At 44.2% G+C, this 20,098-nt stretch overlaps 1 protein-coding gene across 2 annotated transcripts in view; it reads right to left on the reverse strand.

Annotated features, from left to right (window-relative positions):
- Positions 1–15,578, reverse strand: part of LOC125744782 (rho guanine nucleotide exchange factor 10-like protein) — a 70,307-nt gene extending 54,729 nt beyond the window's left edge. The window contains exons 1-4 of one of the 2 annotated variants that reach the window (XM_049016991.1): positions 15,305–15,578; positions 9,686–9,747; positions 2,543–2,785; positions 1,831–1,858 (exon numbers count right to left, since the gene is read on the reverse strand). In XM_049016991.1, coding sequence (XP_048872948.1) covers positions 1,831–1,858; positions 2,543–2,785; positions 9,686–9,722 — 308 coding nt within the window. In that variant the 5' untranslated portion in view covers positions 9,723–9,747; positions 15,305–15,578. Of the gene's footprint in view, positions 1–381; positions 575–1,830; positions 1,859–2,542; positions 2,786–9,685; positions 9,748–15,304 lie in introns of those variants that run through there. The other variant, XM_049016992.1, reaches the window with a different exon arrangement.
- Positions 15,579–20,098: the final 4,520 nt, after the last annotated feature.

The raw sequence follows: 20,098 nt of genomic DNA on the forward strand, positions 1-20,098 counted from the left end.
CTAAATAATTGGTCCAAACTGAATCAAATCACTAGAACAGTTATTCACAGATTATAAAATTTTACCAATGGGCAAATTAAGACAACTAGCTAAACTCGTATATGTAGCTTGATAAGACTTTCTCACCAACTTGTTTTATTAGATTAATAATGTACATTTAGCTCAGTTTTATCTCGTATCGTACACGACTGTATCACTCAACAGCAAATACTTTCCAAACTGGACAGACCGAGGGTGATAAGCCTATTGTTACTTTTTATATCTGTGGTCTAAAAGTTGCTAAAAGTAATTTACTACACTCAAACAATACCTTGTTAAAGCGGCATCTTATCCCTGAAATGATTTTCTTTAAACCTTAGCAATTTACAATGATCGGCTTACATTCATATATATCCAGTCGGTTTTGTAAATCCTGGGAGGTCTATAGTTTTCGAATTTTGTCCACAGGGAAAGAAGCCTGAAGCCAGGGGAAGCGTGTCGCAGCGAAGCTGAGGGTCTGTGTGTGAGTAAAGGCCGAGCTTCAGCTGTCTGCAGGCTCTTTATGTCTCTGCCCTCTTCCGTCTACCCTGCAGATCTGGTGATGCAACAGAACGTCGCTGAGAGCAAAGGCCGTTTTCTGCCAATTATCCAGCAGAATTTCAAGGTGCGGCCTTACAATCTACACTATAATCTCACCACATAGGCCACAGAAGGATATAAAATGATAACCAGCACACACTTCTATATCCATGTCTTTGTGGGGACCGTCCATTCATTTCAATGGGAACAAATCCTAACCCTAATCTAAACTTCCCCTGGGCTGTTTCACAGATATCTGGCAGGCATGAGGGAATGAACACATTGAAACACATATACATCAAACCGGCAGCAACAAAAAATCATTTATTGTAAGTGTGAGTGTGTGTGTGTGTGTATTTATGTATACACACACACACACAAACACACACACTCTCACATTCATGGCCTGCTCTGGATTCCCTTTGAGTTTCCCAGCTTAACTTCTCCTCATCTGCTATTGCACTCTGCACAGGGGATGCTGTCAAGTAGACAAAGACCCAGTGCATTATGGGAACCCAAACACAGCACCACCGTCACTGGTGCCCCTCAGAACATTCTGTATCTTTTGACTACAGCCTCTCCCCCCCACCTCTCATGGTGAAAGTCCAGAAGCACCATGCAGCACCAGGGGTGGGTGGTAAACAGCATTCAACAGAACTTCTGGGGGGGGGGACAGGAATGGGGCAACACACGGCCTCCTCACGCAGCTGCCAGAGCGCAGGAAAGCTCACAGGAACGGGCCCTCCTCAGCCGTCCCCGCACGCTTCCCATCGTGGCCCTCCCCTGCCCTGCCCTGCCCCCCCAGCACTTTGGCCTCAGGTGGATCCAGAAGGATGTGTTTGTCCCACTTTTTGCGCTCTTTCTGAAACTTTCGTTTCCTACACTTTAATGTTTTTTGTGGGCTGGCAGTTGTTTTTAGACTTTTTTTTTTAACAGTTAAGCTCTTTTAATGATGATTTTGTTAAAAATTGTTCTATATTTATCATGGCACGACGCCGGCCCCTTAACCTCATACAATTTACCGTTTTTTTTTTACTTTTACTCTAATAACAGCTCATTTTTAGCACTGTTAACATGCTACTACACTAGCTCCTCAAAAGCCATGCAGCCTTCTATTCAACTGAAAAACAAGGGCAAACAGCCCCCAAGGACTATGGCGCAGACAAAATAGATTGAACCTTTATCAGTATCTGCATCCTTAACTCAATGTCCCGAGTAACATGTCTTGTTTCATGCCTGGATATTGCACAAAAAAACCCAAAAATAACTCACCCTTCTTGAGGCTTGCTGACTTCCACTTCTGTGGGGGGAGAGAGTGAGAGGGGTTATAGCGAGTCATAATCCAAGCTTAAAATCAACTGTGACCCCATTGACTAGGGGGCTGAATATGGTAATGTGCAGGGGTCAAAGCTGCAGGTCTGGCCTCTCAAAAGGCAGGGATGTCTGCATGAGAAAGGCAGAGGAGACCGCCAGTCGACCTCTAACATGCACATAAAGCTCGCACACAAAAAACACACCATTTGAAACACATGACTGCAATGACAGAAAATCATCAACCTGTAAACAAACTGAAGTATTTCAGTACGAATCCAGGGCTTATAAGAAGTAATGGGTTCACGAAAAAAGACTATATAACAAGGAAGTACATTCAGTACATTGTGAATTATACTGGAATTCACTGAAATCCATCCCACATAATGTACTGCCCACATTCCACAACACAGTCACCCCCAGGTGACAATGACCTTATTATTGAACCAAAAATCAAATAAAGTGCCTTTGGTTTTCCCCTTTTCCCATTTTTCCTTCTGATTTACACTGGCTTGAGGTCAGTGCTGCATCAGGAATAAAAACAACGACAGATATGTGCTTATCTGTGATGCTGTAAGTGCATAACTTGTGAAACGTTTAGTGCACGCTGCCACTACTGTGACTAGTGCGTCTCACCCCCCAGACAGAGTGTTAACGTCAGAGCTACAATCACCTGGGCTGACGTCCTGGGTGAGCGCGTCCCTCAGTCCCGCAGTGGGCACTCCTCTGACTTCTGGTGACGTTATCGATGGTCCTGCATGCAGGTTACTTTCCATCTTCTTTTCACAAGACCCCTCTCCTGGAGTGTGATCTTCTTCCTCGCTACCATCAAATTCAAATTTCTGTCCTTCATCTTCATCTTCCTCACCACCCTCTTCCTGCTGTGGTCCCTGGGATTCTCCCATTGACATGGTTTCTGGAACAATGGTATGGATATAGCATTAAAATAACGGACCACGGATCATCAGACACATAAAACGGAGCCCAGGCTAATACGACCAATTTGAACCAGCTGAGGTGCAAACTAATCACAACGAAAATCAGTATATTCCTCCCAGAGGGTCATAACCACGTCTACAAAGTATCACGCCTTCCTGTGCATTTTCACATACTTCGAGACACAGAATGGCTTTCTTACAGATCAGTAAGCACAATGGAAGCTTGTGCTATTCATTTTCAGTTGTCTTAGCATGTTTAAAGCAATCATATATTGTCCCCCTAAGCCTTTTGAAACTCCTCCCCAATACCCCTCCCCAAAAACAAAAAAATCCTAGCAAAGGAGTTTCAGAAATTGGCTGGCAGGTATGTTTGAGCCATGTCTACCTATGACATACTTATTTTTACTGCTAACACTGTGTACTGGATTGTATGGAGACAAAATGTCCTCCCTCTATTCTCTATGGAGTGGAGGGTGCCATCGCAGTTCGGACTGCTGCGGATAATTCCCAATATGGCGAGAGGGGAGCGGAAGGCATATATAAAAATGTGGAGTACTGACTTGTTTGGTTATGTTTTGTGTGTCAAGTTCGTTGTCAAAGTATTTGGGCCAAGGGTGAATCTTGTCAAAAACCTCAATGTGTTCTGTAACTGGGAAGCCAGCTTGCGCACAGTCATTTGGGGAGAAGGGGGTCCAATCAAGGGGGCTGGTGTCCTGAAGGCGGTGGAGGGGGGGTACTTATGAATATCACATCTGATAGCTTGAAGCCATGTTACGCTCCATCTACCCCAGTGTTACATTGCATTACAATGCATTTAGGTCCATTGATTGAAACTGAATCAGTGTAAAACTAAAGTTCAGATCAGGTTCAGCATTTTATTACTCAGTGCAGCAGATGGATCAGCTGAAATTCTACACTGGCACGAGAAAGTATCTTATAATCCTATACATACCATCATTACTACTTTTGCTGTGGCATTATTAAGATAATCTCTGCATATTTCACACATTTCTCTGTTTACTGGTCATTTATTGAGTTATTATTTTATTCAGATTAAGCACCTCACACTAAAAGTACAGGCAAGGGCGGATTGATATAGAGGCTATAGCCTAGGGCCCTGGCATACATCAAGGGCCCCTCCCCACTTGGGAGAAGACCTCTTAACCGTGTCAATCTAGGGCCCTCAGATAAATGAATCCACCCTTTGGTTACAAGAGCTGATTCCTTCATTGGGACTCTGTAAACCCACCAATTATGCCAATAACAGCCCCAGCCTTGTGCGCCAATGGTGGGGGGGTATTTCTACACTCCTTCATTTAAAGGCAGTAACTTTAATTTGATCTAACATTATATTATGAAGGTGAATGTCATGGCTGAGATGAAAACCAGCCTCTGTGACACCAACACATCAGTCAAGTCAGTACATTTACACTGCAGCTGAATGAGGCCTTTTCCTGGGTTTGAGTTATGTTAAACCCGGGGTCTATTGCGTCTCAGTACACTGCAGCTGAATGAGGAATGCCTTTTCCTGGGTTTGAGTTATGTTAAACCCGGGGTCTATTGCGTCTCAGTACACTGCAGGTCTCATAATGCACTCTAGTGAAACTGGTGAATTTGCTATATTGTATTTCACTTATTCCACTGGAATTTGAACATAAGAACATAAGAAATTTACAAAGGAGAGGAGGCCATTCAGCCCATCAAGCTCGTTTGAGGAGAACTTAACTAATAGCTCAGAGTTGTTAAGATCTTATCTAGCTCTGATTTAAAGGATTTTATCTTGCACTACACTTAATACTCTAACTACACCCTGTGTAAAGACGCGCTTCCCCATTTCATTTTTAAATGTTCTCCTTCTAATTTCCACTTAAGGCCACGAGTTCTAGTATTTAAACTGGTATTGAAGTAGCCATTTAGCTGAACAGCATCCAGACCTGTTAGAATCTTATATACCTGGATCATGTCCCCCCTTAGTCTCCTTTGCTTGAGGCTAAACAGATTCAGCTCAGCTAACCTCTCCTCATAAGGCCATTCCTCTAAGACCAGGATTGCCTTTGAATTCATGTTCTCTCCCATATCTCCAAACTTAACCACTGTGTTCTTTCTGAATGAGATTGTTAACGCGAAGGAAGGAACGTTTACAGAGATGGATACAGTTTTTTTATTCTGTGCCCTGATGTTCCAGGGCAGTCTGGTTCAGTCTGCTTTCTATACTTTGATAAAGGAAAAGTTAATGGAATAATGTATGATGTATGATAATGGATTGTTTTTGCTGTATACATGGAGAGAGTAAGCGTCACATTCACCCTATCTGTCCTTAACCTTCTAATGTTTCATGTTCTGACATAAAAAACCCGGCACATTTCAGAATAAAGCTCACTGCTGTGATATTGCCCCAATCAATCCATCCTTCAGCTGTTTATCCAGGATGGGGTCATCGCAAGCATAAAACCGATTCCAGGAGACACAGGGCATGAGTAGGGGGAACCCTGGACGCGATGCCAGTCCCTCACAGGGCATGAGTATGGAGCACGCTGGACGCGATGCCAGTCCCTCACAGGGCATGAGTATGGAGCACGCTGGACGCGATGCCAGTCCCTCACAGGGCATGAGTATGGAGCACGCTGGACGCGATGCCAGTCCCTCACAGGGCATGAGTATGGAGCACTCTGGACGCGATGCCAGTCCCTTACAGGGCATGAGTATGGAGCACGCTGGACGCGATGCCAGTCCCTCACAGGGCATGAGTATGGAGCACGCTGGACGCGATGCCAGTCCCTCACAGGGCATGAGTATGGAGCACGCTGGACGCGATGCCAGTCCCTCACAGGGCATGAGTATGGAGCACGCTGGACGCGATGCCAGTCCCTCACAGGGCATGAGTATGGAGCACGCTGGACGCGATGCCAGTCCCTCACAGGGCATGAGTATGGAGCACGCTGGACGCGATGCCAGTCCCTCACAGGGCATGAGTATGGAGCACGCTGGACGCGATGCCAGTCCCTCACAGGCCATGAGTATGGAGCACGCTGGACGCGATGCCAGTCCCTCACAGGGCATGAGTATGGAGCACGCTGGACGCGATGCCAGTCCCTCACAGGCCATGAGTATGGAGCACGCTGGACGCGATGCCAGTCCCTCACAGGCCATGAGTATGGAGCACGCTGGACGCGATGCCAGTCCCTTACAGGGCATGAGTATGGAGCACGCTGGACGCGATGCCAGTCCCTCACAGGGCATGAGTATGGAGCACGCTGGACGCGATGCCAGTCCCTTACAGGGCATGAGTATGGAGTACGCTGGACACGATGCCAGTCCCTCACAGGGCATGAGTATGGAGCACGCTGGACGCGATGCCAGTCCCTTACAGGGCATGAGTATGGAGCACGCTGGACGCGATGCCAGTCCCTCACAGGGCATGAGTATGAAGCACGCTGGACGCGATGCCAGTCCCTCACAGGGCATGAGTATGGAGCATGCTGGACGCAATGCCAGTCCCTTACAGGGCATGAGTATGGAGCACGCTGGACGCGATGCCAGTCCCTCACAGGGCATGAGTATGAAGCACGCTGGACGCGATGCCAGTCCCTCACAGGGCATGAGTATGGAGCACGCTGGACGCGATGCCAGTCCCTCACAGGGCATGAGTATGGAGCACGCTGGACGCGATGCCAGTCCCTCACAGGGCATGAGTATGGAGCACGCTGAACGCGATGCCAGTCCCTCACAGGGCATGAGTATGGAGCACGCTGGACGCGATGCCAGTCCCTCACAGGGCATACACTCACACACAATCACATGCTACGGGCAATTTGCAGCCTTGTGCTGGGAGGAAAGGGCAGCACCCAGAGGAAGCTCAAGTGAATACAGTAAACCCACAGCTTCCACAAAGCCACTGGAAGCTGTCCAGCCCATTTCACTGTAAAAAATCAGGAACAGATAGAAAATGGAGCAGGTTTCACATCTCGTGCACATGATCATTATGACATGGGTCCTCGAATCTGTAAACTTTTGGATGCTTTAGGAGCAAAAGTCCAGACTGGGGTTTTGTTTCAACCAACCAGCTGAGTCCTCTGTGACTGTGACTCTGTGACTGTGACTCTTTATGCTCAACTGGTCGGTTGAAACAAAATCTTGGTCTGGACTTTTACTCTCTGGACCTTAATTACCCGACTCTGATAATGAGTGTACAGTATTTGAATATTTCTGAAGCTTGCAATTTTCAAATAGATATGCCTCCAGCTCGACCCACCCTCCCCAGATCTGTGTTTTTTTCCCCTCACCTGCACCCGTACGGTTCCTTGACACAGCCCCAGGAGGGAAAACCTCACAGATTGAAAACCTCAGCTCTAGCTCATACCTAGGGAGCCAGGAGTCATTATGCTGTGAATCTCAGTAACCACACAGAACCGACACAGCGGGGATTGGGATTGAGCAAGGGGTTGCACGGTAACATCTGTCGTAATTTTAGTGCACACTGCTCAGTCAGGTAACTTTGGCAAATATTATATACTATAAGTCTGAGTCATCAAATTAAAAACACCGCAGATGAGAGTTCAGAATTTCGGAAAACAGTGATGTGTTTAGCTGGCATCCTGCCTGGGGTGGAGCTACTGCATTATTTGGCAGCTATAGGGTAGCCAGCCCTCCCAGATTGGCCTGGAGACTCGTGGAATGGAATGACGTCTCCCAGAAGACCTCAATCTGGGACTTTTTAAATAAAAATTCTAATAGAAAATTTTTGTTGAAGATAGACAAATAAAAATATTCCTGATGCAAACGTCTGTAATGAAATCATTCAGATAGTATTACCTAAAGATAGACTAGGAGTCTATTCACTTGTTTTATGGTGACATGTGTTCCATTCAGTAAGATTCCCACTTGGAAGCTGCTAAGTCACGTGACTGCCATATTTATTTACAACTACGAGCAGAGCACACTTGATGAAAAGATCCAGTATAAGCCTAGACCATGTCAACATATGGACATTCATTCTCTGTAACTACATTGAAATGACAGAGGATGCAGTTGCAGAAGCGCAAGGTTTACTTCCAAATCAGTATCTAAAAATAAACAAAAATTGAAAACACGGACAACAAATTGCGGAGCAGGTAACAGCAAATTCAGAAAACCGAATCTAAACCATAGTCCAGCATCTGTAGTTCAAAAACAAGCAGAATGTCACTGGAACAGTGAGTGCGACAAAGGGGAAAACATCCTGAATGCTATAACAAAGAGCAAGAAAACCGATCAGGTGGAAGTCAGTCACAGGAAAAGGAGAGTCCCAAACAATGTATGCTGAGACACACACTACATAACAAAGAGATGACTGAGAAGATGGGAAGAAGGTCCGGACATCTACTCAGCCAGGAAAATTAGCTCATTAGTCACAGGTGTGCAAGTAGAGGCTTGGCTGGATCCAGGTGTGACCATTACAAAGGATGTTTTTTAATCATACCCTTTATGTATGTTGTTCAGTACATGCTACATTAAACAATTTAGCATGTGTCAATAATCTGGGTTATTCCTTGAAAAACTACCACAATATTCTATTAAATAATTAAAATTCTAATAGAACGTTTCAGCATCAAAATATTCTGCATTCGCAGCCCTAGTTGCCTGGGCTGTTATGAAAATGTGGCATAAGCATCGCTTTGCCCTCACAGCAGCTGCCTGAAGTGTACTACAGCAGGTCACTACGGCCCCTGGGCCGATGTAAACGTACGTTCCTGGGATTGGCGATGAGATGGGGGTCATTTAATCTCTACATTTAGGTTATCTTCATTTCGGACGCAACTTTCCAGCAGCAGGCAGCATTTAAGTCAAGCAATTGGAGATATGACAGAATATTTCCGTGGTGTGTTCTAGCTATTGTACCCTTGAGGGAGATAAAATGCAGTCCAAATTCCAGCTGTGTCAACAGGGTTACTATTCAACTGTTACTAACACAAGTACGCCTTATTCTAGAATCATCTATTGTTGCTGTTTACAAATGGCAGAGCTGTTGTGTTGATCACAATAAGGAACAGCTGACAGCAGACCTGACAAACTGGCCTGAAGCACTCTATATAATTTTACTTTCAGAACCGATTTCAAATGTATGGCGCATTCGTCATTTTTTAAGGAATAACTAAACGTGCATAGTGAATAAAACCCTTTGGTTTTGTGAAGTTAAGATACATGTTAGTTCAAATAATATCTCCGAAATAAAACACATTATTGTTGAACGCCGATTGATGGACTGACTCGAACTGGTTTAGTGACCAGAAATAATCCCACAAACATGCACATGGAATGACGTTCTCCTAAGACCCAGCACTGCCTGCCAACCATGCAGGAAACCATCTGCTTTACATTGACATTACAGAGAAACTGTTTCCCTCGAAAATAAGATTTTGTCCAAAGTTGGCCCACCTACAACCCCCTTGTGACTCAGTGATGTTTATGAGTAATAGGTCATCTATGGGACAAAATTACAATGAACCAAAGTCACAATACACATGGGTAGGATGAACATGTTTAGAAACAGCAAACATTTTTCAGATCCACCAAATCCCAATTTGTACATAAATATTTTATTATTAAACACAAAATAGCATTACCTAGGTGGTGCCCCATAAGAGATAAGCACTTTCTTTTCACGTTTGTAAACATCGTACACATGCGTATAATCAAGTGATTTCCAACCCAGTCCTTGGGGACCGGCAGGTGGTCTACCTTTTTGCTCCCTGCCAGTTCCCTGCCAGGCATTCCACATTTTTGCTCCCTCCCAGGTCCCAGTAGAGCAAAAATACAGACTGTCCGCGTGTTCCCGAGGACCGGGCTGGAAAACACCGGTGTAATCCACAGACTGGGGTTTCAGATGATGCGATACTCACCTGTAGCAGGTATGACCGGGTTCTCTGGGGACGCCATCAGGTCTGTCGTCACATCAGCCTTCCTGGTAAAGAAAGCGCCGAGCTTTACTGATGAGGCTCTCAAACAGACGCGTACAACGTGAAGCACAGATCGTCTCAAAGATGGTCTGTTTACCATTTATTACATCTTATTACTTTAACATCTATGTTTACAATTCGCTTTGATCGAAACCATACACATTGAACACTGTCGTTTTCATTTGCAGACATACAATCTGTATGTGAATCATTTTGGGTCAAGTTGGTAGGAATTGCAACGCGTAATCTTATCCATTTGCAGAAATCTAAACTTGATTCGGTGGAAGAATTAACTTTTAAATTGAATGGAAAAATCTTCCTTGACAAAATGAAATGTTGACCGGCAATGGACATATCTATTCCCTGCAGGACAGATTCAATTTTGCACCATCTTTTGTTTTCATTTGGCACACCTAGGATTTATCTACAAAGTACCCAGAATGCAGAAAGCAGACATCCCACCTTAACGGCACTGATTTTAGGGGAGATGGGATTTTGGCGATAGCACTAAAAATTTGCCTGACTTCTTAGCAGCAAAATTTGCCAAACTTGCACATCATATGTTGGTGTCATCCAGCTGCTGTCAATTTCAGGGAGACCCCTGGAACTGCTGGGGGAAGGAGGGAATGTTTGACAGAGTGTAGCGTAATGTTATGATCGCAGATGTTGCTGGACACTGACAGCAAGACCCCGATTGCAGCCCTGTCCCGGGGGTAGAGTAATGCTCAGTGATCAGGAATTAGCTTCCTGTGTAATGCACATCCCCACTTTCTGTTAAAATTACATATTTATCAGCCTATTCTGCCATGGACACTCTCAGTACATCACACACAAAGTCCCTGTGAAGCAACAGTGCAAACAATGAGTGCTCTGTGGGGTCGGCCTTGCCACACTCTGAATGAACATTGCTTCTCCATTCTCCATTCACAAGGCCAAGTTACACATTAAATCAGTGTGACTCTTCTCTGGGATAGAGTGCAGTGGAAGCTAGAGTCCCTTTCTCCATTTTAATTATTTTCTTGTTCAATAATATGTCTTTAAAATGCCCAGTCAACAATATTCAAAAGTTTAAGGTGATCAGGAACCAAGTACAGTGGCAATCGTGATCATGATTATAGTGATCAACTGCTTATATGGCTTGAAAAGCTTGGGACAGTATTATTCCTGTACAAATACCATTTAAATAATTTGCTTATAGCAACCAAGTATTTAATTTACAGTGTTCATTTTGGGTCTTTTTAAATTTGACAACATAGGGAAAAAAATTAAAACTGCGGTTATTTATTTTTTTTTTTTTACTTTTTTGATTGTCTTGTGGTAACCCATCTGCCTTTGACTAGCTACTTGAGGATAATGCAGCGCACACAGAAAATATGATGACAAAAAGAAGGTCATTTTCTCTCAATGCCAAATATAGCTCATCACAGCTTATGATAAACCTCCAAAATCAAGCCATCGAGATGTAGCGGCGAAACTACAATCAGCACTTTGAGGTAATGCAACATTGTTAAAATTCGCTGTATAAATAAAATTGAATTGAATATTTATGTACAGTACTGTACTGTCTTATAGCATATTTGAATTATGCAGTTATTGAATTTGTACAGTTCTGTAATTTGACAAGCATTTGAATCAGCTGTACTGTATTTTGAAATCATCAATAAAATTAATAGCGACACTGTCCGTGTTGTTACCTTATATTCATGTAATATACATACACAATATCAATTAGACGGTAATCTGGCTGAGACCTAAAGAAGATTTTAAAAATTGGTCTGCTTATAGTGATCGATTTCACCCAGACGTGATCACTATAAGTGCTTTCCACTGTATTTACAAATATATATCCCCCACTCTGAAATGTTTTTAAATAACAAGATCAACAACTTGGGGAGCAGCGTGTGGCTCTGTGGGCTAAGCCTGTATGCTTATAATCAGAAGGTCACAGGTTCAAACCCAGCCTCAGCCTGTGGGTCCTTAAACAAAGCCCTTAACCCCCAGCTCCCTGGGCGCCGCTACGGGTATGAAAAAAGAGGAAGTTGTGGGAGGTGTAAAGACAATTTCCCAATGGGGATCAATAAAGTATCAATTAATATTATTAAATTTCATGAAGCATGAATTTTGCTTTCAGATGTTTAAATTGCTCTGTGTGTCCTAATATTCTTCCTATAGTGCAGGGGTAGGCAAGCATGATCCGGGAGTACCGGAATCCAGCAGGTATTCTGTTCCACCTCATGAGTCACAGGTGTGGTTCATCAGAGACCAGGTAGGATGGAAAACCTGTTGGATACCGGCACTCCAGGATCAGGGTTGCCTACTGCTGCTATAGTCTATTGTGGGAGATAGAGAACATCTTCTAAGTGAAACTAATAAAGTTCTGAGGGAAATACATAAAGTTGGAGGACACCCTGGTGTGCAGCTATATCCCTTCACAACCTAATATAACCTTCAAAAAAATCTGTATAGACGGTGATATCCTTGCTAATTTCAGTTATTTTAGAATGGGGGGGACTTGGGAGGAGTCCTTATCCCCTCAAACTTCATGTCCTTGCTGGGGGTGTACTGGCCAAGCAGGACCATCAGATTCCGCAGGATGGTGAGGCAGGTACAGACATGCCAGGGGGCCCCATCGTCCTACCCATGTCTCTGGGAAGAGGTAAGACAAGAAGCATGCTGGGAAAGCTTAGTACTCGTTTGTGGGTTAGGGCACTTGGCCTCCAAGATGGGGAGAAGCGGATGTAATTATGCCGTGTTCATACACAAACTCAGGTGTTTCATTTTCAAACAGCCCACTGGACTTATTCACACCGACGAAGAGAAAAACAACAATGGGATTATTAAATGTCAACAGTAAACGCAGTGAATACTATCAGTGAAAGCTGATCGTGTTTTAAATAATTCACAGTCCATTGTGTTACCCGTTATGTGAATCCGCACATCCGTACATATTCCATAACTGTTTAGCCTCTACAGGGGTGTAATAAGCCTGGAGCCTGTCCCAGGACAGACTTAGCACAAAGCTGACCGGGATCGGATGCCGGTCCATTGTGGGGGGGGGGACACTACATGGATATTTAGCAGCTTTACTGAACTGCAAGTCATTGGACCGCTGGAGTTAGAGGAAATCCACATACAGAGAGTGTGAATATGCAAACTGTAGAGCTGCAATAGTCGTGTGGATGGTACTCAGCTATGGAGGCCTAGCTTGTGTGATGTCAGTCAATGAATCCAGGCACTATAGTTGAACAATCATAACTCAGCAGTACTCGTGGTCTAGCTAGGCGGAAGGCACTCATTGGTAGAAACATAAGCGTATGATTCCAATGGCTATGCCAGTGTTTACCAGTCCGGTCCACGGGGACCCACAGTCAGTCCATGTTTTTGCTCCTCTGAGCTCCAGACAGTCCAGAGCTTTGCAAAAACTTGGCCTATCTTTGGGTCCCTGAGAACTGGATTGGCAAACACTGGCCTACACTGCAATCACAGAGGGTAGCAACAGTGTTTCTTTGGCCCAGATCGCCATCTTTATTTGACTGGGGGGGGTTAAGAGTGAGGCTCCCCCAGCTTTCACTGGGCTCCTAGAGGTCAGTCCCTATGAATAATTCACAGCCCACCACAGGCTGGGGTGAGGCTGTCACAGTGTGCCTCAATAGACAATGGCAGAAAGCAGCTGCAGTGATGCACAGAGAGAACAGGACTGGGATTGTTGGGTGGAAAAACAGTGGGAGACGACCCCTTTGCCTCCTATAGGGGGACAGAGTCATTGGCACCAACCAATCACAACATCTGATGCTGCCAAGTGTGCTGGAGTTCTTAATGCTGTGAAACATTTGCTGATTTTTACACTTTCACATGCAGCTTCATACGTACTCTGGCTGAATTCCATATACAAAATCCATACATGCGATATGGTGCACTTTTAAGGTATAAATGTGATTTTAAAGGAAAATAACCGTGTTGTGTTTTTATTATGGTCAAGCCTTCCAAATATCTTAAAGATTAAAGATTGTGCTAAAACACAAGTGTCCCAGCCATCCAAGTTGGCCTGGCGAATCTACGGAAGGCTGAAAGGTAGAAAAATGCCACGGTAACATGCAGCTGCTCACTGCCGAGTTCCCTCGGCTATACAGACACAGGGAAAGAGACGCAGAGACTCCACTCACGAAGGACTCGAGACTTTGGAATGGGTGTTGCCATGGAAACGGACACTTTCCCCACTCACAGACACAACGCAGGCAGAGCATTGGACACAGCAAACATGCCGTGAGACATGCACAGCTTTGCACGTGACTCTCCCGGCCAGCCCCTTTCACGGACCCACTTGTTCGTTCACGTCCACAGCCACACACTTGTTTACCACAATCAGTCATGTGACTCTCCCCTCACTCTCACTCCGCACGTCGGTCAGGTTCACTCAAAGTCGTTTTATGGATGATACTGCGATGTCTTAACTAGGAGCAAATCCCCCGCAGGACATGATTTATGTTCCTCAATTACCCAAAGCTCTGTCCGTACTGCCTGCCGCAGCAAAGTCATTCTCACGAAAACCCTGCAAGTGTGATGTCACTGAGAAGGCGGGAATGATACGCGATCAAGCGCACAGACGTGTGAGCAGGTGAAAGACCCAAATTCTGTGGTACTTTGTGAAAATTCTTACATTCGGGTTCATTTATTCAGTCTGACATGGTGGCCATTTCAGTGCCTAGAGGTAAGTAGTCTAAGGAACAGAAAAAAGAACAGGTTCAGCAAGATTCTCAGCTGATAAAATGGTTATAATGACGATAGCGGAAAATGAGACGATGAAAATGAGGCCAATACAAGCATATTAATGTGAGAATATGGCAATGTGTAAATTTGAACATGCAAGTTTAAATGAAAAGCTCAGCAATGACCTCACAAAAGTTATCTGGAACACAAAACTTTATGGGGGTGTCAAAGCTGACAACCACCCATAAGGGGCATGCTCTCCACCCAGATCGAGGTCAAAATGACAGAGTTAAGAAATCCACAGATTCGTAATATAATGCTATCTGATGATGATCCTGCAGTACGGCTCAGGGCCCAGTGATGGCATCGCTTACCGTATGCTACAAAAGGCTCAAACGCAAAATAACCTCTCCAATAATATCTACATTTATATGCTTAAATACATCCATCCTGCTATTCACCCAATGCAGAGCCATGGACCTTATTCTTACATGTATATATTATTTATGGGAATTCTGTCAGAAGCCGCAGCAAAGCCAAAGGCAGCTCATTGAATCAATGTTCCCCGTCAATACCAGACAAAACATCATTGGCATCAGTGCGGTATATTCTACATACGATTGTCCTTCCTGCCGAATTTAAATTCCCTATCTGTCCCTTTGATCTGCCACCGGCCACTTCTCCGCATCCACATTCCACGGTGACAGAGGAGGGGTTGATGCTGAATACAAAAATAGCAGGCAATCTTTCCTTACGATCCTCCTATCCTAACGCCCCCATGAGAGAAACCCCCTCTTTGTTTGAATAGAGCGGCGGGGGCAAAGCAGAGGGCTGTCGCAGACAATGGGCACTCACCTCTTGTTCCCCAGTAGGACTGCCACCAGCAAGCCACGGCACCTCCTTCAGGCTTTAATCCCAGCAATCCCCCATGCACGCCCAGCTGTTAGATTAAAAGGCTACCCCTGAGGCCCCATCCTGACACCACACCACCCTGACAGCTTCGGTCCTCATGGACCAGCCACCCTTATTCCCGCCACTGACTGCAAGGGCTAGAAGATTCCACGCTGTTTACTTTTCCAGAAGAAGTAAGTTCGCAGATTCTGCCGCTCCTTGGATGAAGAAACTCGTTCTCGCTCTCTTTCCCCCCCCCCCCCCCTCTTTTTTTTGGTCCCTCCCATCCTTTGCTGCTCTGCAGCAACAAGCACCGCCCCACATACAAGGCACACAAGTTCTCAGCCTTGGCCAACAAATAGCAGGGCTCGGGACTTGCCTGTCCACCAATCACAGCACCCGAGTCGTAATGAAAGCAAGTGCGGGCAGAGCCAAAGAAATGGAGGAAGGGAGGCAGAAAGAGAAAGAGGGACAGAGAGAGAGAGAGAGAGAGAAGAATAAAAGAGATAATCAGCTTTCACAATACGGAGACATAGGGAAGTCTGCATTTTATATTATATACATACACTTTGCAAATCATCCAGGACAGTAGACATGGTAACTTAAAATTTAAACATTTCAAAAAATGAATTAAAAAGTGCAACAGGGTCCTGGAATAAACATAAAAGCATAAATATGCCGGAAATTCTGGGTATTCTGGGTAACCATTGACTTAGTGTGACCTAATCCCACAACAGACACCAAAGGTCTACAGAAGGAAAGAAAACGGGAGTTAGAGCCCCAGCAATGTCACATCCAAGTCTCCAAACACAAACTTGACTGTGGGAGGAGATAAGAAACACGTTCAGCACTAACCAGAGAAGACTCACAAATCCACACATTTCTGTCATACCTCCCTTGTGTGTACTTGCCGAACTACAGACAGTAATGGCAGTTTCGTTACAGAGCTTCAATTGGAGGTGAATGATAAAACCAAAAGAAAAAAAAAGGTAAAAGAATAATTTTTAATGATGAAATAAAATTGTTCACTTTTGCATGTTTGTTTACACAGAAAGAAATTGCTTGAGAAATCAAATTTATAAAAGATTGAGAAAGATTGATCACCTTCTCTACATTAAGTCTTCTAACTTGAAAAAATTTCACCTCAGGGGTGCAGTGAGCCTTTCATTAGCAGTGGAGTGATATGGTACAGACCAGCCCTGGGGGGGGGGGGGACTAAAAAGGACACTCCTAAATAACATGACAATTTATTCTTTTGGAAAATGGCAGGTGCTATTGATTCCAAACTATTAACGGCTTATTTCAGCAACAGTATCCAACTATGTGCAATTACACAATTTCTAAATCAATTGAAAAATTTGCTCTATTTACCAAAATGATAATCAGAAGAAGCATTGTCCTAGCTAAAAGCTTCAAAATATTGGACAAAGATTATACCTCTACAACATGCGTATGCACACTTGTGTTGGTAGCTGTTTGGCGTGAAGCACCGCGCAGCGATGTCAGTTTTGGAATGAGGTGCCGCAATGGCGCTAATGCCGCTTTCTTTTTTATTTTTTCAATTACGAACAGCATGTTAATAAGGAAACTCAGTGCGTTAGGGCTATATGACATATTGTAGCTAGCTGGCTATTTCGCCCTAACCCTACTGCTACTAAAGTTGTGACCCAAAGCAGTAAAGTTAACGGACTATAACTTTTCTCGACCCTTCTAAAGTTTGAAATTTTTCCTGCATTTCATTGCATCCTCCTCCAGTGGTTTTCCGCATTGTCCTTGCTTTCTCAGCACCACTTCTCTAATTACTTCATGTCTTTTCTTTTCAGTTTGCCGTCCATTGCAAAATGCAGTTATTTCATGAAAAGCAAGTTTTCTCCGAGATGGATACATGTGCGCGATCGTGCCGTAGGGAAGCTGATTCGACAGTCGAGTAGAAATTAGCCCACTTGAAAAGGAGCCGACTTTTCAGTGATTTACTACAAAACTGTGCATTTACTTTGAGAGGTTTGCAAAAGGTGAGCACGTGCAGAGCAGTCCGGAAATGTCACCAGCACACCGGGGAATCCCCACTCCGCCGCTCCGCCCCTGTTTCACGTCACTTGGTAAGTATCTGCCCACATGCCAATTAAAACTACTGTCATAATAAGTAATACTGAAGTCAGATCATATTCAGGAAAGATCGTCATCCATGCCCATGCAGTCATTTAAGGGTAGTGCACCATGGTGACACAGTCCTCAATTCCTGAACAGTTTAGATTGCGCAAAGAAAACAAAAAAGTTACAGCATAGAGTTGTAGTTATTTCAGTGACTCTGAATGAAATCCAAGTGGGCTGACGGACCTACAAGTTCTTAAACTATTACTACTCAGAACCAATAATTATTAAAATATTTCATCCAACTTACCCTTCTCTCTCAGTGCTGAGCTTATTAATGGTAGAAAACAGATCTACCAGGACAAGGGAGTTGAAACTGGATTACATACAGTGGTTGGACAATGAAACTGAAACACCTGGTTTTAGACCACAGTAAGTTATCAGTATGGTGTAGGGCCTCCTTTTGCAACCATTACAGCATCGATTCATCTTGGGAACAACAGACACAAGTCCTGCACAGCGGCCAGAGGGATTCTGAGCTGTTCCCCTTGCAGAACACTGGCCAGGTCACTACATGATGCTGGTGGAGGAAAACGTTTCCTGACTCGCTCCTCCGAAACACCCCAAAGTGGCTCAATAATATTCAAATCTGGTGACTGTGTTGACGATGGAAGATGTTCAGCTTCACTTTCATGTTCATCAAATTATTCTGTCACCAGTCCTAAAGTGTGTTCCGTAGTCCTTGGCAGTGATGCCGATGTAGGATAAGTTGTTGGCCTAGGAAATGCCACGATGGTGCAACCCAAACCATCACTGATCCACCCCCGTGCTGAGCTCTGGGTATGTAACAGTCTGGGTGGTGAGCCTCTTTAGGACTTCTCCACACCGTAACGCACCCAGAAGTGGGAAAGATGGTGAAGAATACATGTTACACATTGTCTAAAGCCCTTGATTTGTGCTGTTGGCACCATTTTAAACCAATGTTTGACACTGGCATGAGTGACCAAAGGATTGACCCTCTGGAGCTCCTGACAAACAGTTCTGGTGGAAACAGGAGAGTCCAGGAACACATTTAATTCTGCTGTGAGATGGGCAGCTGTGGTTTTATGCTTGTTGGATACAATCTGGGTTGGTACCCATACATCCCTTCAGACAGTTTCCTCTTGCGTCCATGGTCACTCCTGTTGGATGCAGTCCGTCCTTCGTGGTGGTATGTCGACATTACCCTGGATACTGTGCAGGGCCATGCCTGGAAATTCTGGACCCCCCTGATAAAACATCACCCACCCCCTTAATTAGCAGTGACTTCAAATATGAGGCATCAATAGATAACAATAATAGAAACTTAATGTAAAGACTGGCTTAACATTCATTGACCATTTCGACTGTGTCATTGGGGGGGGGGGGGGGGGGGGGGGGGGGTACAATGAGTTATGTGTGCACAAAGTTTGGTGGTTCTACACTGTATTTTTGCACTTCACACCACGTTAAGCCTTTTCACATTAACCATAATGAGTGATAATGAGCATTATCGTCTGGATACAGTACATCCGGACCCGGACTTTTGGCACCTCTACATTTGTAAACCATTCCTTCATTACTCAAAGGGTATATTTGTGTTAAAACTAACAGTAATTAATAGTGAGTTAAGCCAACCTTGGTTCAGGACATCGCAGAGGATCTTTTATTGACAATATAATGCCGCAGTACCCCAGGCAATTTCCAATAATGGAGACTGGAGCTGTCCTTTCTGCATGCTAATTCTGCTTTGATTTAGGTATCAGGTTGAGGCTCTGCGCTGGTCACTGAAATGTTCTGGGGCTGTATTCCGCAACCCAAAATATTTGTTTACTCTGTAATCGTACAAATTTTCCCACGAAGTCAGAATGTGTTTTGGTAGCATAGAGGAAATTCAGGTCAATAAAAGTATCATGATGCCACGAAGTCGCCCCCCCGCCATTTTTAATTCCAAAAGTTTTAGTATTTGAATTGATATGGAGAAATTTGCCTAATGCCTCCATGTAAACCATAACGTGGCATTATTAGAATAAAGTTTAAATTTCAACTGAGACACAATAGTAATTGTTTTTTGATAAGCAGTATTTCAATTTATGCAACTTAAAGTTAAATTTGAACTTTAACTGCACTTAAAATTGAAAATATTTCCCAAAATATGCCTTCTCCGGTTATTCATTTATTACGTTGACTAATCTGTGCACATACGACCGTTAAAAAGCGGCCTATCCAGTTATACTGCAAAGGAAGCAAATATGCATATTAACATGATAAATCCAAATGGTAGACAGAGGTTTCGACTCCCACGTAGTCTTCGTCATCCAGGATGATGGGCGCCGCTTCGTGGTTTGCTAACGTACTTAGATTATCATCAGCCAGCCTCAATTTCATGCATAATTGCCGGATGCGTAAAAAAAAGATAAAAGTGCCTTTTAAGTTAATTTTCTATGAAAACTATAAATCTATGTTCCTATGTAACACTGTACGAATAACACATTTTTAGCAAGCACGTCCTTTCGACTAAAATAGCTTGATGTTATACTAGTCATCCCATCACGAGATGGCGACATTGCGTAAAATCGAGGCTTTTTTGAGGAGCCCTTTTTTTCCAAAGTCCTTCTTTTTTTCCCGGGCCCCCATGTGTTTCTATTT

Source organism: Brienomyrus brachyistius, chromosome 6 (genome assembly GCF_023856365.1).
Source record: "Brienomyrus brachyistius isolate T26 chromosome 6, BBRACH_0.4, whole genome shotgun sequence".
Lineage (NCBI taxonomy): Eukaryota > Metazoa > Chordata > Actinopteri > Osteoglossiformes > Mormyridae > Brienomyrus > Brienomyrus brachyistius.